At 38.8% G+C, this 19,024-nt stretch overlaps 1 protein-coding gene across 3 annotated transcripts in view; it reads right to left on the bottom strand.

The window, feature by feature from the left end:
• Positions 1-19,024, bottom strand: part of Peak1 (pseudopodium enriched atypical kinase 1) — a 157,366-nt gene that overhangs the window by 42,154 nt on the left and 96,188 nt on the right. For all 3 annotated transcript variants that reach the window (XM_010626153.2, XM_010626160.2, XM_010626166.2), the window contains one exon: positions 15,094-18,343. In XM_010626153.2, the coding sequence (XP_010624455.1) occupies positions 15,094-18,227 (3,134 nt within the window). In that variant the 5' untranslated portion in view covers positions 18,228-18,343. The remainder of the gene's footprint in view (positions 1-15,093; positions 18,344-19,024) is intronic.

Genomic DNA, 19,024 nt, shown 5'->3' with positions numbered 1-19,024 from the left:
GCTTGAAGGAAGAACAGCCCTTTGCATGATTAAAACAGTAAAAAAGAGAAAGGAGAAAAGAGAGATTCTGAGAGTTCACACTTAGGTATAGTAATATGATAAGACTAAAAAATAAAAAAGAATTGAGAACTGCATTAGAAAAGTTGACAAAGTCTTTAGATATAAATAATAGACAGGAAAATCATCCACGAAGAAGGAAGTAAAATCTTACTATCAATTTGTCATTAGGAATATTCATTTTATTAGGGAATTTAATTTTGGGACATTGATTTTGTTTCCTAGACATAAAATCAGAAGATCCTCCCAAATACTAAAACAACAATTTACAAATGCAATTTTTATCTCCTAACAAAATGTTTTACTACTAACCTATGTTTCACTGGGAAATGATTAATGCAATGAAGAAAACATAAAAAATGGGAAAACACTAAAAATGGGTTTTGGTACTCGTTTAAAAATTGGAAACATTAAAAATGGCTTTTATTTCTCTATTACTTTGTTCTTCTGAATAAACTTGACCAATCAGGAAGGAGATAATGGAGAAAATTAAAAATTTCTCCACCCCATCTGTGACAGTTGATAAAAAATTTATTTAAAATGATAATTATATGAAATTTGTGAGAATTTCTTATATATTTTGAAATAGTAAAGTAATGTCCAAGGTAACTAGATAGCTCCTCTCCCCAGGGTAATTAAATTTGATATTACTATAAAACAAAAACGGTTATGTGATAAATGGTCCACAAGAAGAAGTTAAGGCTTTTATATTTCTGCTGCTTAAATTCATTATTGAAACAATCTCCTGTCCTGTAATGCAAGGTGAAAATCTGTGATAACTGTTCAGGTTGGGTTAAACCTTGAGTTAGCCTACTCTTTGTCCACCCTCAATGATCATTCTGGTTCCATAATGGAAGACACTGTGTTTGTCTACGCAGTCAGCCCTCTGTATCCTCATGTTCTGCATCTTTGGATTTAACCAAGTGTAGCCTGAAGACATTCAGCAGGTAAAAAAACTGTGTCTCAATGAACATTTATGGACTTTCCCCCCATCATTTCCTAAACAAAACAGTATAACACAATTTACGTAGCACTTATAAGTAGTCTAGAGAAGATTTAAAATCTACACAAGGTGTATATGTAAATATGGTATCATTTTACACAGGGAAATTTTGGTATTCAAAGAGCTCCTGGAACCAAGCCCCCAAAAACACTGAGGGATGACTTTAAACTCATCCACCAACTTTTCATTAGTGACGAGTTTTGCAATTTGGTGTGTCTGACGATATTTTAAAAAACCATGTCATAATCTCCACAAAGACAGCTCATTTTCTGAACATGTGGAATAAACATAAGTGTTCAAAGGAAACAGTAACACCGTTACAGAATTGTTATATAAACGAATCCCTTGGTAGGTTCTACCTCATCAGTCTGCAATATTCATACATAATTCAAAGCTGCAGAAGCAAATCTCCTGTGGGAAGCTCACTCAGCTTACCTAGGTGGTAGGATTAATCATTATCCCATCAAATGAAATAATCCTTTTTTTTTTCCTGGCAAATTTGTTCAAGACAGATTTTTGTAAAAATTCTGTTAAATATCTGTTTTTAAAGAGGCAAATCAAATTGCATATTAGAACAGATAAAGGCCTTTAGTATCCAAACATTTCAATTCAACTTTACCTTCAAATTCAACCACCTGCATCCAGCTTCAGAAGGGACAGTTAATAAAATAATTCTTCAGAGACCGTCTGCTTCTTGGGATAAATGGTATTCTTCCTTACCATATACCAGCACCCTGCAGCAGATATGTGTGTTTCTGGGTGCCAAAGACCACCGATAAAGATAAATGCTTTTGGGCTGGGAATTTAGCTCAGTGGTGTCACCGCCTGCCTCACAAGTGCAAGGTCCAGAATTGATTCCCCGGTATGGGAAAGAAAAAAAAAAAAAAAAAAGATAATGTGCTTTTTCAACCTCCTTTGACCCCTAAAAATTGTATATCAGAAACAAATTTCATAATTTTGGTAGTGGTCTACTGAACTGCATATTTCTGGACGTTGCTGGAGACATGGACCTCAGCAGAAATGCAGACTATCGCAACATATAAGGAGGAGAGCTCAAAGTTATCCAAACCCACACCTTTGTAATCTGCTGGGGGGGGGTGGGAGAAATGATTTCTTTTTCTCTTTCTTCCTCTAGGACCCCCTATGAATGTGACATTTCTTAATCCTATCTTGGTTTTCAGGTCACTAACTTGATTTTGCTACACTTTCCAATTATTGGCATTTCTTGGGTAGAAAAGTGTTGTGTCCACTGATCACTATCTAGTATCTCCAATTTGCCACTAAGCCTTTGTAGTCTTTGACTGAAACCTCAACTTGCTTCTCCTGAAGTGAGATTAACCTTTAACTAAAATCTGATGAGTTCCTGCTAGTAGGTCTGGCAGAGTCTGGTCAAACAAAGGTTCTCTTCCAGGTGTGAATGAAATGGCTCAGTTTGGTATGGGGAAACTGGCAACCAGAAGCAAGGTCTTGAATAGACTCTAATTTTCTGACACTGCACAAACCCATTTAGCAACAACAACAACAACAAAAAGAAATAAAATAAAAAGATAAGATGTGAATAGCAAATTAAAAATGTCTTCCAAAGGGCAGACTGCATGACAGCAAAGAAGATAAAACAGGCCACTGTAAATTACTGTCACCTTCACAATACTAAGAAAAATTACAGTTTCAAAATCCTATGAAACACAAAGTCAGAATGGCACCCGCACTTAACAGAAAAGATAAATTAATTTTGGAAAAGAGTAATAAAATATAAAATAAGGCTGCCATTCTCAATAACAGCAGTACAGAATCCTCTATTTAGCATCCCCACCTCAGCCTTGGCTCAGTCCTGAAGCAGGGTTAGATTTTCATGTACATCTCCTGAAAAGGCATGACCTTAAAAGAAAATATGCACAATCCTTGCCAAGGGATTAGCTGAGGGACAGTGTGGGTACTTGAGTTTTGTTGCATTCCCAGAAGTACTAGAGAAACAATTCAGAACACCTTCCCTACTCTCCTCCTCCCTTCCTCTACCCTCGGAGTCACAGCAGGGAGATGAGCAGGTACCCTTAACTCTCCAGAATAGTGCAGGCTCATGGAGAGAAAGATACCAGATGTGAATGGGACCCTACATGGACTCAGATCACATTCATACTCAACACTACACAAGATGTACAGTTTTCCATTTAACTCACAAAATCACCTCAAGAAGTAGATGCAATGATTCTTTCTTCATAGATGAGGAAAATGACATGGGAAGAAGTTATTTAAATGGCCCAAGATCATATGGGTACTGTGATGGTAGTGTGGGGATGTGACTTGATATCATCCACCTTTAATGCCTGTGTTCTTCCCACCAGAGTGGTACCACAAGCACCCTGGACATACTGAAGAGATTCAATAAATATTTGATTATGAAAATGGAGAAGTAAAAGTGCTTTGAAAAGAATATAGCTATGGGTGAAATATGATGTCATGATGACTACAGATGTATTGTACAATGAAAAATCCTAAACAAGCCAAAAAAGTCATTATTTACATTGAAAAAGGATTTATTTAAATAGGAAATGCTCTAGTATGGAATGGTCATAGATACTTGGCCTCCTAATAATAATCACCTCTACTACCACTTCTACATTTACTCTGCTAGGCATTGTATTTAAATACATTATCTTGAGCAATAATACTCTAAGGAAGGCTTGTTACTGTGGAGCAGTAATAATAATAATAATAATAATAATAGCCAAAATTTATATAGTGCTTGATATGCAAGTGCTTATTATATTCTAAGTCATGTTTCTCAAAAGTGACACTAGTAGGGGGTGAAGGAAGGGCACGGACAAGGGGAAAAAAATGAGAACCAAGACCTGTCATGTAAAGGTACACGATCCCAATAATGAATGTAATTGTACTGTATACCTTAAATGAACCAATAAACTCAATAAAAGGGAAAAAAAGTGACACTAGTGACATATTTGGGTCAGATAATCCTTTGTTGTAGAGGGCTGTCGACACAGCAGGGACATGCCAGCATTTCTCACCTCTATGCATGCCAACAGAACCACTCCATGCCACTCTAATCTTGACAACCAAAAATGTCTCTAGATGTCAAACTGCCATGAAGGATGGGGAGGAAACCCTTTACATAAATTCAGTTCAGACTCACAACAGCCTATTAGGGAGGTTATTATTTATGTTTTACAAATTAAGAAATTAAAACCAAAGAGGTTTTGTCACTTGCCTTAGTAAAGCAGCTAGTATCTGGCAGAGCTGTGATTTAAATCTGGAAGTTTAGCTCTGGTCTAACTACACAGGTATATTATTCTGCCTCTCAGTTTACAGATGAAGGGCTTGGTGTGTAGAGCTCAAGTAACTTGCCCAGGATGACACAGGTAGTAAGTGGCAAATGTAAGATTCAAACCCAGGTCTCAACAGCTTCAAAGTCTATATTCTAAAATATTATGTCAATGGTTATCAAGTTTTAATGTGCCCCAGAATTACTTGGAGAGTTAGTTATAAACATGGTTTCTTAGCTTCCATCTCTACAGAGATCTGGCAGCTTTGGGGGACAGACTAGGACTCTGCATTTATAAATAAATACTCCAGGTGACTCTGATGTAGCTGGGCCTAGGACTAGAGTTTGAGAAACTATTCTTCACTGTCTTCTCCTCCCAGAAAGAAAAGGACAACGAGTACAGAAAGAGCAAGGTATGAAAAATGAGCAGGAAAATTTAACGCTATGGTGGCATGATTCCTTAGAAGTATCAGTAGGAAAGGAGAAATAGAATACAATTATACACACTCACAAAATGTCAGGAAATGAGGATCTGGCCTAGAATGCCAATGATGATTTTTCTGATAAGCTCTAGCTGGCTGAAGACCAGTTTAAAAGTAAGAAATAGTGTCTGCAACACGAGCAGTAAGCCTTCCAACATGCAGCAGTATTTCAGTTACTTTATCAACAGAGGACAGAGATAAGCATGAAGGGCAAGCTCCCATGACTAAAAAAAAGCTGCTATAAGAAGAACTCCTCAGTGTTTGCACTTTCTCCCCACCTTCAGGGCCTCTTCCTAAATGCTTCTTTTGATTTGCTGTTCTGACGTTCCTACCATCCCTAGATCTTCTCAGCCATCTAGATGCCCCCTAGAGGTCTACAAGGCCCTTAACAATGAGGCTGTTTCCACCCTTATTCCAAACTTTCTGAGACACAATCCTTTAGCTCCAGAGAAGCTCGTCTATTTGGAACTAAGCAAGTCTTCAAAGATTATTCTCACCCTTGATTCCTGATATTACTAACCTAGGGGCTCTTCCTCCTTAGAACACCCATGGAGGGGGTTACAGTAAGCACCCAGAGGGTGTCTGAGTAAATCAAACTTGGTGGCACTAGGCTGCAAAGCACTGGACAGTATCAGCAACATTTGTACTAAAACTCCAGCCCACAGAACTTCTGTCTGTACCAACATGGAGACAGAGTGTAAAACACCTTCCAGCTCAGAACAAGTGAGGGGAGCTGGGGAATCCTCTTCCCACTGGGAGGGAGACCAACAGAACACAGCTTTGATGTGTGCTGGCAGCACAGAAAGGCCACCTGGCTGATTCTCAAAGTGACTCCATCCATGAATATTAGGGGTTGGGCAGGGTAACTACTGTGCAATTTTTCTTGTTTCTATTTTTTAAAAAAACAAAACTTTCTCTTTGCTATTAAGAAATCATCATCATAGAGGTACATTAAGATCAACTGTCCTGGAATTAGGCTCGTAAATAGCAGCAAGTGTCTCTAATAAATACTCTACTGTAGTATGTTAAGTAATCACTTACTGAAACTCTGGCCTAGTGGTCTAAAGGAAGGGCTGGAAACTAGAAATTCAAATTTAATTTCAGCTCTGCTGCAATGACACTCTGTCCATATTTCTGATTATTTATCTGTAAAACGGGTATAGCGACATCATAGAAATATGTACTAATTAGGGCAATGACAAGTGCTTTTAAGAGAGTGAATAATTATGCCAATAATTAGTACTGTACTTTAAGACTGTTTGATAGGCCAGGAAATCAGTACACATCACCGTGGCCCCTACTGGCCACAGACATGCATTCTTATGCTCATCATGGCTTGTTTGTTTTTTTTGAGACAGAGGTTCACTATGTAGCTCAGGGTGGGCTTGAACTCACTATGCAGCCCAAGATGGCCTTGAACTTGCAGCTATCCTCTTGCCACAGTCTCCTGAGTGCTGGGATTACAGGCATGTGTCACCATGCCTGGCTTTTGTAAGGGCTTTAAAAGGCATGGAAGACACTAACAAATTCAACAATCACTACCAGTAGTGCAACAAAAATCACTTAGGGGTCCTAAAAGGCTCTGAAGTCACAGTCTGGCTTTGGAGCTACTTGCAGAGTGGCCCTTGGGAATGTTAATGAAATTCTGCCTTTGTAAAATGGGATGGATGCATTATCAGAGCTGTTGGGCAGTGCTGACATAAAGGGAGTGAGAGTGTTTTAAGTACTGCTATTTAACTTCAAAGTCATTAAGGGAATAAACAAGCGAAACTAAATTTTGTTTGATTCTTTACTTTAGATCATGTAAATTCTGAGACTATGCAAGCCAGTTTACTTCTCTGGAGTTATATCACATCCCCCCAAAAAATAAACATACAACTCTGAAGACTACACCCATCATGGTGCAAATATACTTAACCATTCTGCATCATTGCGTGATGAAGATGAGATATTTATCAGTTTACTTTAAAATAAGTTTATTTAAAAGTCAACATCAAGGACCTCATGAATGAATGTGAACTTTAGGAATAATATGTCAGCAAATATAAATATGATCACTACACATACTCATAGTCCAGATATCTCTTTAGAGCAAAAGAACATGTGATCAGGAGAACAAGCATCTACTTTCAGCTCTGTGTCCTATTATTTTTTCTTTACGAAAAGTAGGAATTTGATTTCTAGAGGTTAGTTTGGTTTTAAATGTGTGAAGATGACTCTTTAGGATTCTTTTAGTAAGAAGTAGAGAGAATATAAATTAAGATATAACTGGAACTAAACACTAAAGTGAAGCTTCTATCTGAATTTTCCAGAGAAAAGAATATCACATTTTACCAAAGTCTAACAAGAGCATGAATTTTCTTTTACTATACTGTATACACACACAGGTAGCAAGCCTTTCTAGAATTTGGCTGGAAGAGTTATAGAGCACCAGCATGCCTGACAACTATAGACAAATTTGACTAAAAGGCATAATAGATAATGTGAAATAGGAAGAAAAGGGGCAAAGGTGAAGGGGAAATGGGTGGGGTAGGGGAAAGGAAAGAAGGGAATGGAATTAATATGTGAAAATGAAGAAATGGGAACAAAGTTTTTGTAGATAGGATTGGATGGAGTTGAAGGGGGGGCAGCGGATAGGGAAAACATAAGAACCCAGATGGATTATGTAAAGGTGCAGATTTCCAATGATGAATGTCATTATATTGTATACCTTAAATGTACCAATAAAATTAATTTAAAAATTGATATTAGAACTTAGTCCAGGGATTAGCAGACTTTTTCTGTAAAAAGCCAGATAGCAGATATTTTAGGCTTTCTGGGCCATATAGTCTGTACTGCAACCACTCAACTGCATTGTTATAGCACAGAAGCAGCTACAAACAACATACATGTTATGAAAACAGGCATTAGGTTGGATTTAGTCCACAGGCTAATAGTTATACAGTCTATACCCTTGGACCTTGAAATGCATTAGAGCACTTTCCTGGATTATTGGGGAATACAGTTGTCTTAGTCACTTACTCATCATTGGGTCAAAAAACTGGACAACTGCAACTCAAAGGTGAAGAGATTTGTTTTGGCTTGCAGTTACAGTCCAAAATCAGCTGGCTGCAAGGCAGAAACGGAATGGCAGAGGTGCAGAGTAGAGCACTGCTTATGTCATGGAGGCCAGAAAGGAGAGAGAGAAGGGAGGAGATGGGGAGGGAGCTAGACCCTTCTAGGTCATACCTCTAGTGATCTATCAGTGGCTCACTCCATGGAGGGGTACAGGCCTCCATGATCCAATTACTTTCTAAAAGCCCCACCTCTGAACACTTGAGCCTTTGGGAGAACATTCTAGATCCAAACCAAGACAACAGTTCATCTCTAAGGTCTCTGAGAAGATCAAGAAGGCCTGAGAAGGGTAAAGGAAGATTTCACACAGATGAATAGCATTCCTAAAGGAGCAAAGGTATCCCAAATCCAACCTTCCTGTCCAAATCAGAAGTTGGCTGGGGTTTGGACAGAATTCCTGATGTGCTAGAAAAGAGATGTAGTCAATTTGGGTAATATTTTAGAGGTTAAATCAATAGAACATGATGATATTTTAAATGTAGAGGAAGAGGGGAAGAGAAGAATCAAGGAAGACTCTTAGTTTTCTGGCATGAGCAAATAGATTGTGGGCCATTAACCTAGAAGGCAATACTCTGAATGGAACAGATGTGGAAAAATCAAGAGTTTCTTCTTTGACATGTTTCATTTGTCATATCCCTTTGAAGTGGAGATATCAAGTAAAGAGTTACATGTGAGTTATGGAAAAGAGGTTGGGAATGGGGATATCAATTTAGCCATAAGAAGGTACACAGTAACATTTCGATACTGGATAATGTTTATCCAGGATTAGCCATTAAGATTTGAGAAAGTTTGTTGGTATATGGTTATGATAAACACCATATCTGTTAGACCTACAAATTGAGATATGTACAAATGAAGTGATGTCTGGAATTTGCTTCAAAATAAAGAGGGAAGTAGATGGGGTATAGATGAAACAAGATTTTCCATAAATTGGTAATTACTAATACATGGTTTTGTGGTATTTTTTATATTAATTTACTTTGAAATTATTTAACATTTTCTACCATAAAAAGTTTAAAACAGAAGTACCCATTTTAAGATGGTCTCCATTAAAAGGCAATCGTATAGTACTGATTCTGTCATCAACATTATATACAGGGTGTTCATAAAAAAAGAATAATTGGAGGTTCATGAGCAAGAGGCTAAAGTCACACTGGCAAGCAGAAGGCACATCTGTAGGGCTTTCTACAATGGAGTATGTGACTGGGTTTATTTTAAAAACAACAAGTTGCTATTCTCAGAATAGATTGCAGGGACAATACACTAAGAAGGGCTGATATTAAATTCTGGTTCCTTAAGCACAATTCTGTAAACAGGCCAACTCCTTTTGTCAGGCATTATCTATTTTACTCATATCATCTCCATAGGTAGGCATCATTATTATTTTATTTATTTATTTATTTATTTATTTTTTGAGACAGGGTCTCACTATGTAGTTGAGACTGACCTGCAACTCACTATGTAGCCCAGGCTGGTCCGAACTCACAGTGATCCTCCTGCCTCAGCTTCCCGAGTGCTGGGATTACAGGTGTGCGCTACCACGCCCAGCTGGTAGGCATTATTATTCCTGTTGTACATGTAGGAAAACCTGAGCTCAAAAGAAAAGTCAAATGTCACACCTACTCAGTGGTAAAGTCAGAATTCAAATCTTTGCCTGACTCTAGCTTTTGTCTGCATTTTCCCTAGTATGCAATATTATCTCCCTTTTAACAGACACCAAAGAGTTGCAGAGATGGGAGCTGGACAGGTAGGTAGACATCATTTTGAAAATAATAGCTGGTAATTCCCAGATGGTCACAGACCAGAATAATCATCAGATTAATTTCTCTTCACCCATACTAGCTTGATGGAAATGATGCCTGTGGATACATTACTGAACCAAAATCTGACCCAAGGTAGTCTACCCTTCAGTCTACTCAATACTCCTGCCAGAAGAGACTGTTAAAAAACATAACAAAACAAAACAAGGTACTTTCCTACTTAAAAATGTTTTCACAATTTTACAGCCTGCCCCAGCAATTCCCAAACTTTTAAAATCTCAGAATATAAAGCTCCTAAAAACTGACAGCAAGAAGAATTCTTATTTATGCATGTTATATCTATTGACATTTATAATAGAAATTAAAACTAACAATATTTAAAATAGTTAATTCAGTAAAATCCCTTTTAATATTTTTTCAAATGTTTAACAATAGCTGGCTTCATAGAAGACAATTTCTCATATTTGCTTCTGCATTTAATCTCCTGTGATTCATTATTTTGATTAAAGAATATGCAAAAAAAATCTGGTCTCGTCCAGAATTATAGATGCGAAAGGGAGAAGCAATCTAATAGCCTTTTAGATAATTGGATATTGTTCTTTACTATTACACCAGAGCTTGGTAAGTGCTAGTTTTTTAAAGGTTAGTGGCAATGTGAAATCTGAAACCATATGAATGGATTTGTTGTACTCAGTTACATTAAAATGCACTGGTCTATACTGTAGTTTAAATTGATCTTTTATTTGTACATAATTTTGTATTATTATGCAGGAGATATTTGGCAATTACTGATTTTCTAAGGTATGCAGATCCTCCAAGTGTTTCATTATATAATATTTAAAAACTTATTGCTAATTCCACCACCAATCTCATCTGGAAAACGTTTAAGTATTAGGAAGCTGTGAAGGTCAGCATCAGGTAAAAGTTTTTAAAAGTTCTTATTTTTACTGGATAAAGAAGTTGTGGTTTTTCTATAAAATGGAATATTACTCAGCCATAAAGAGCGAGAGAATAGATTCATTCATAGGAAAATGGATACATATTGAAGATATACTCCTAAGTGAAATAAATAAGTCCCACATGTGTAAATACCAAATAGTTTCCCTGGTGTGAATATTCTGCAACAATGCATAAGATTCTAATAAGATTACTGACATTTAGAAATGGGAGGAAAGGAGCTAAAGGTGTAGGGAAGGTGTGATACGTAGGGGAAGAACAAAAAGGGAAAAGAAAAAAATGTGAGAGAATGAAAAGATGAAAATAAAGTGTTCGTAGATGGGGAGGGGAGGAGGGGGTGAAGGGAGGGCAGAGGTAAGGGGAAAAAATGAGAATCAAGACTTGCCATGTAAAGGTACATGATCCCAACAATGAATGTAACTGTACTGTATCCCTAAATGTACCAATAAACTCAATAAAAAAAAAATTAAAAAAAAAAAGTTCTTATTTTTGAAAGCTTGAGTTTTATAATAAATATGGTCAAGCTGTTTTCCTTGGAAGTAATGGGCTCACTGTGTTCAATGTTAAGAAAATATCTGCCAAACGCTTGTCTGAATAACTGTCATTGGTCTGCCTGCCATTACATTACTTCAAGGTAGTCCATGAAAGTGAGAACTGTTAGCTTCCTAATTCACACTATCTCACAAGTGTTTTTTCTTTAGTATACACATCATACTTTGGTATGTAATTAAAGTACTTTACATGTACTTCCCATTTCATTATATAGAATTTAAAAAAGAGCAGTTACTCAAGGGTTGAGATTCAATAAAATATACATTTCATCAAAGGCATTCTTAAGAGAACTGATTTTTTCCTTTAGACTCTTAGTACAACATGGTGCCATAGCTTTGGCTTATGTAAGGTATAAGTAGGCCCAAAATTGTTTCTGCATCATCAGTACAAAGGTTAACATAGTAAAGACAAATGTGTTTGTATTTTAGATAGCCAGATTCCCATCACTATGACACAGTACCCAACATAATCAATCGGCTTATAAAGAGGTAAGGCTAATTTGGCTCATAGTTTCAAAAGCATCAGTCCCTGGTTGCTTGCACTGCTGCTGCCTTTGGGCCTGTGGTGAGGCTGCATGTCATAGCAGGAGTGCATGCAGAGGAAGCAAAGAGAGAAGACAAAAGGGTTGGAGCCAGTGACCTCACTTCCTCCCACCAGACCCCACTTCCACAAGGCTCTGCCCTTCCCAGGGACATCCTAGACTGGCCACTATTTGACCTCCCAGGCACCATACTTCGAAGAACTACTGGGCTTTTTTCATTATCCTTTCCCAGCCACATCTTGCTTCTCTCTGGTTCTGTTTCCATTCTCATTCTCTGTGTCTTTAGCATTTATTACATTTATCAGCTGAGGGGCTACTAACAACTCAAGGAACCCACCCAATATGTGTCAGACTCTGTGCTGCTAAGCCCAGTGCATGTTTTCTCATGAATCATGAATCATCCCGTTAATTCTATGTGATTGGTATCATTTAGCCCAGTACACTGAAGGACCAGACAGTCAAAGCTAAAGTTGAACCCAAGTCCATCATTTCAGCAGCATCCTTGCCCCTATTGCTCCAGGACCTAATGACACATACTTAATGTATGTTTCCAGAAGAGTCATATAAATGACTCTAAGTCTATAATGAAAGGCTCTATAAAGCCTACTATGTCTCAGAGACTGGGGCCTGGCCTTCACTATTTTTTCATTCTTCATTCCTTATAGACAGTTTAGATTTGGAATCAAACCTGTATTTTCATTTCTTCAAGCAGTATATTCCCAGCTGTGTGATGGCAATTTAATGATCATACTGCCATCAAGCCAGAAACACAAATGTTGACATTTGATTGTAATGTTTTTCCTCTCAAGTTGCTTCAAGTAAATACCAATGGCAAATCCAAGTAAATGAAGTAATTATTTAAAAAGCAAATCCTGTATATTTTTCAATATGCATATTCATGTTTTAAATTTTTCAAAATGTAAAAAACAGTGTTAAAATACTTCTTTTTCTACTTAGTCTGGGACATTATGAAGGGAGAAAATATAAATGTACCTCTAGGAACAGCTTCATCATGGCTTTCCATAAAGACTATAACATGGTTCTTTAGAATGATGATAAGAAAAGTGGTTCTAAAATGTGGCCCAAGGACCAGTAGCATCAGTCTCACCAGTAACCTGTTGGAAAATTACCTATTAAAAATGATAAATTTTGGAAGATATGACTGGCCCATGTATAATGAACTCTGTGAAATATAAGCTGTGTAGTCAGTGGCCTGCCATGCTCAGAGCCTGGGATGTCGTGGAGCCCACATAACAGTAGCATGCAATGAAAGGAGAGAGTTGCATTTCACAGACGAAAGACCAAATCACTGCTGGTCTCTGCCTTCCAGGGTGTGACTAAATTCACCACAGCTGTACTCAAGTAGGAGTAAAGCTATTTATCAACCTGCAAGTACTGTGTGCTACCCCTCTTAGGTAACTCCAATCATATACAATTTAAATTGCCTCTTTTCTAAAATAAAGCAGTAACCTGCAATACTTGTATTTATTACTATAGGATGATATCATTCTATCACTGAACATGTAAAAATGGAATACAACACTCAACTATCAACAAGACTATTCTTGTTTTGTTTTGTTTTGTTTTTTTGAGACAGGGTCTCACTATGTAGTTGAGACTGACCTGGAACTCACTATGTAGCCCAGGCTGGTCTCAAACTCACAGCGATCCTCCTGCCTCAGCCTCCTGAGCGCTGGGATTACAGGCGTGGGCCACCATACCCAGCCTCTAAGACTATTCTTTCCAGGAATATATTGCCACTATTCTAGCTGCTTTGTTATTACATGAATTTAAGGAAAACAGGAATTTGCTAACATTTTGACTATTTTAGTTAATAATACACATAAAACTTCTTAGCATTTTGCTAAGAAAAGTGAAGGCATTAAGAGTTCACTTCATTCTTATTATACTTTTCTGAAGAAAAACTAGTAAGAATCACTCCACCAATTAGGGGTTGCTGTTTTGGCCAGACAGAAGGCAGGCCAGGTAGAGAATGTTTACTATAAGTCAGAAGAGAGAAGGACTCAGAATCAAAAGAATGAAATATTTAGGGCACATCATTTAAGAAAATAAAATAAAATGAGTAGGGAGTATAAGGAAATCATCCCATTGTGTCAGAAACTTGAGATAAATGTTCTTTGTTTTTAATGGCAGTTAATTCTGCTTATAATACAAATAAGAAAGAAAAACAGGCTTTCTATTTTTTTTTTTTTTTTTTTTTTTTTTTTCCAGGGATTTTTGGTACCAGGGATTGAACTCGGGTCCTTGCACTTGCAAGGCAGGCCACCAAACCGCTGAGCTAAATCCCCAGCCCCAAAAACAGGCTTCTTAAACTAAGTGTTCATAAAAATGACACAGTAAATTATTTTTGATTTTTTTCTTTTGAAGTGTTGGGGTTCAAATCCATGGCCTCATGTATGCCAGGCAAACACTTTACCACTGAGCTACACCCCAAGCTCTTTGTTTGATCTTGTATTCATTAATAATGGAATACTTTCGGAAGGAGAAGCTTTAGGGTGAAATAGATCAGGGTATGAATTCCAGTTCTGACAAGTACTAGCTTTGCAATTCTGGCCAATTCTTAAACTGTCCTGATTTTTGGTTTCTTCTTCTAAAAAAATACAGTCAACTTATAGGGCTTTAAAAGGATTTGAGGAAAGATCTGAAATGTGCCATGCACAGGGTAGGTGACCAATAAAAAGTTATTGAGGTATTAAAGAAAATTAATGCTTGAAAAGCTCATGAAGATACACAATCTGCCTAGGTGAGTAAGGGCTATACCACTGACTATTACTCTCAATCATCAACTTCTCTTTCTCCTACATCCTAAGTATCTTTAAACTGCTTGCTCCCACTCCTCAAAACACTTAAAAATAGAACAGAAAGAGACAGCTGTAAAAAAACAAATAGTCCTTTAAAGTAATGCATTTGGAGACACTACCTTGGTAAAAGCCAAAAAAAAGAGAGAACAGCTCAAAGAGTTTTACTTCATTTATAGTGAGAGAAAAGGCATTCATTTGATTCCATTTATGCTTCACACCATCACATTTCAGAACAACGTATTATTTATTGCTATTATAGAATGGATTTGCTTTCTATGTTAAGGCCCTCTGCATTCACTGGAATGCAGCAGGCTGCTTTTGCTAGGGCCAGGGCCATAAACCTTGTTCAGTGCAATAAGATCACTTTAATAATATTCTAATCTTGGAAAGCAGTTATAAAGATGGATGATGGGAACAGAGTGCTACTTATATAAACAGAAATGGTTCTTGTGCAATCCTGAGATATAAAAAACTTACACATGAAAATGTGTTCAAAGATTCTGTATTCTATCAGTCCATTTTACATACCTGGGAACTTTTTCAGGAATTTGTAATGGGGAATGATGACTACTTCTCTTCTCTGAGTCCTGCAGTGACACATCCTCTGTTCTATCTTTCTCCATGCCTGCTGTCTGCTCAGCCCTGACCTTGTTCTGCTCCATGCTGAGCTGGCTTTGGGCAGGGTCACACTGGTACATGAAGATAATGGATGGCTTCTCGTTAGACTCTCCTTTTGCCTCTGTAAACCAATGATGGCGCTGAACTGGAGGAGGAGGCAACATGTGGATGACTGTGCCATCCAGGCCCACTAGTTTCCCTTTCTCTCGCTCTTTCTCTTTGTCATCCTCCTCGTCTGTTTTCCGACGGCGGAAGAAGCTTTTAAATGATATCCAGCGTTTAGGTTTTGCCTCAGCTGCCCTCCTGCTGCCTTCAGAGTGCAAAACAGATTCAGCTTCTGTGGATCTGGTGGGGCTAGTTGGCTTGGTCCAGTTGGTGAAATGCCTCTGCAGAATGTTACTTGCATGGTAAGGGGAGGAAGTGGACCGTGGTGGGGGAAAGGGAGGTGGTGGCTCACTCTGAGGACTGGTCACTAATTTGGAGGGAGGAGAGGTAACAGGCTTTGCAAATAAGTCCTTCTGCACTTTGGTGCTGGGACTTTCTGTGGTCTGAGGTGCTTCAGCTTCACCTCCAGGCTGAGATGTAAAGAGAGACTTGGGCCGGACTGCTGTGCTCTTAGGTATGCTCTTCATGGTATCTGCATCAGGAGGAATGGCATAAAGCTCTTCCACGCTGCAAGCCTTAGGGCCAGACTGAGGTGTTTCTGGAGGAGACTGGGGGGGCTGGATAGAAGCTACAATCTGCGAGAGCACAGTGCTTGCCTTTTCCCTGGTGCCACCAGTGCTGCCTGGCACTTGAGACTCCTGTGTGCCTTCTGTTTTGGATACAGGCTCTTGAATGGTTCTCTGGATTTTGGCTGGGGAGCTGTGGGTAGAATTATAGTTTCTCTGTGGGGACGCCTGACCTCTGTTGAGACAGCTGTTAAACTCCTGAACCTTCTGAGCCACTGAGCCCCTTTTATGCTCCATGCTGTTTGAAAACACTTTACCCTGGGGACTTTCAGTAGGTTTGCTAGTGGTGTTATCAGACACTTGGCTTTCAGTCTCTATTTCTTCGTAAGTATGGCTTATTACACTTGTGGTTTTTTCCTTCACTGAGAGTTCTCCACTTGTTCCCAGAAAACTTTTGTAGATGGCTAGATTGTCATAGGCATTTGGATTAATAACAATGGGAACTTTAATAGCATTTTTGGAACTCCGAGCATAAGTTGGCTCATCATGAATGATAATTGGAAAGGGTGGCATACCAGCATTATTATAGCTGTTAAATTTTATTTCAGACAAATTAGGTGACTTAACAGGGATGGTTTTGGAGGACGTATTTGTAGCTGTGGGTGAAGTAGGTGCTGATTTGTGACAGTTTTTCCTTGGAGGGACATTTGGTCCACTTCCACCAGTAATTAATTCCACTTTAGGAATCTTTTGTCGTGGACTAGTGCTGGAAGTCCATACCTCCTGGTATCGGATTGCACTGGATTTTTGGAAATGAGTGCCTATTTGTCCTGGTGTCAATGCAGGTGATGTCATTGGTGAGTTTGGAGTGGAAGATGAGATTTTGGTCTTAGGGCTGCTGACAGCACTGTCAAGGTGCTCACTGGCCATGGCTGCTGACACATCTACAACAGTATATGGCTTGCACAGTGGCTGTTCCAGATTTACAACTCGGTAGGGCTTCGCTTGCTCTTCTACAGGGACAAGGTTTATGGTTACTGCTTGCCCAGCAATATCTGTAGAGGCTTTGCTTTCTTGCTTCTCAGTTTGTACAGCAATCTTGCCATCCTTCTCTTCTAATCGAAGAGCAAGGACTGCTTTGTGTGTCTCTGGAACTTTTACAGAGCTTTTGGAAGCTTGTGATGGTTCCCTCTCCTGATTATTACCAGCAAGACTTTCACAATTTTCCTTCATGTCCTTAGACTCTCCAGGGTTACCAAGAGACAGCCCCTTATTACAAATCTTCTGGGATAAAGTACTGGTTGTCTCAGAACGAGATTCTTCTGTTAAAGAAGAATCAGGTGATGTGGAGTCAGAGGACACCATGCTCTGAATGCTTCCGTGTCCACAGGAGACTGCTGAATTTTCATCGTATCCATTCAGAATTTCATCATAGCTGTCATCATAGTCTACAGCACAAATTCTCTGCAGTGACTTATTTCGTAGGGGAATGGTATTCCATTTTTGGTCCACAAAGAATCGCACAGGAGACAAAGTGTTTGCCCTGAAGTTAGCAAAGCGAGGCTGCCCTCTCATGCGGATCTCCATGGCCAGCAGCTCCTCATCACTCTCATCCCAGCTCTCATGCTCCCCATCCATGTTGCTGAAAAGAATATCTTCCTCACTCTCCTCACCACTAGAGAACTCTGGGTAGCAGAAGCGGCCTCCTTCATTGCTGATGACTTCTGTGCTCCCACTCAGAATGACATGCTTGCCCTGAGAGTCCTTTCCCCCACCCATCATACAGCTTGGTGGGAGCTTTCTTTCCAGTGAGCGTTTGTAGCAATCATTTATTCTTCCTAAGAAGGTCTCTCTGGAGTTTGTTTCATTTCCTCTTATCTGAGGAGTGGTATCCAGGCCCGCTATCTCCTTTAACACTTCAGTTAGTCCGTTATTGTTATTTGATACCTTCTTTGCACTATCATTATTGTCATAAGGCTTAGGAACATGGCTAAATCCTTCAGTATCATTTTCATTATTATTGTTAAGTGGTTTCTGACTCAAGGCAGTTCTGTTTCGGTTCCATCCCATGATGACAGGTTTGTTCTCACAGTGTTCTTGAATGTTAAGCTCACCACATACACTTTGCCCATCTGCCACCATCATAGTGGGCTTCACAGCTATAGTAGGTTTTTTAGCCACAGGAGGCCTGAAATTTCCGGTATTCCTGATGCGGTGGTTGTTACTGTGATTGGCATTTGTTTTCACATTGCCGTGGGTGATGGGTGCCTTCTCAGAGTCTGGGGGGAGCTGGTGTAAGCTTTTTGGCTTAAAGCAATTCTTGCATTCACCAGGTTTCCAAACGTGTTCAGTAAAGGTGTTACAAGCAGACATTTTTAAAAATAGAACTTCACAGACAATGCTTTTCTTTCAGTGCATGGCAAAACTTTTATCTGTTAAGTTTTCACCTTCTGTATGTTGTTATAGCAGCTCTTCTATGAATGATCAACCTGTGGGAGAAAAAAAGAGGAAAAATACCTGAATGGAAAAGGCATTGTGATGCTTACCATCATGAGTGACTTGAAAGATCTGGTTTTTAACCTTATTTAAATGAAAAGATTGAGAGATAAATGAAAGTGGAGTCTTCAGAATTTCCCTTTAGCCACAAGTACCTTGAAAGGTTAGCCTTTTAACTATAATTCCATGTTTTTCTTTTTTTTTCCCAGTACTGGGGAAAACCCAAGAGTACTCTAGCACTGAACTACATCCACAGCTCCTTTTATTTATATTTTATTGAGACAGGGCTTTACTAAGTTGTCTAGGCTTCCCAGGAACTTGCAATCTTCCTGCCTCAGCCTCCAAAGTAGCTGGGATTACAGGAATGACACCGTGCCCAGAACACTTTGAAACATAGTTTTTGCCGTGATCTTCATCTCCTGGGAATGTCCTGCCCCTATGTTCAAGGAATCAAATCCATGGTCTCTCTCATGCTAGGCAAGTATTCTACCACTAAGCTATTCTCACTCCCTACCGCCGCCCCCCCCCAAAATGCCTTTCATTCTGTTCTGTTTTCAACCAATCTCTAACACTTCTTAGTTCTCTATGGTTCTTCTTCCACCCACTGTTAGAATTTTAGACACTTCACAGACTTTTAAATTCAATGAATTAAAAATGAATCCTCCTCTGGCCAT

The sequence above is a fragment of the Fukomys damarensis genome, unplaced genomic scaffold, assembly GCF_012274545.1.
Source record: "Fukomys damarensis isolate Sample0158 unplaced genomic scaffold, DMR_v1.0_HiC HiC_scaffold_25, whole genome shotgun sequence".
Classification (NCBI taxonomy): domain Eukaryota; kingdom Metazoa; phylum Chordata; class Mammalia; order Rodentia; family Bathyergidae; genus Fukomys; species Fukomys damarensis.
The sequence above is the reverse complement of the archived record's forward strand: the minus strand, read 5'-3'. Positions and strand labels throughout refer to the sequence as shown.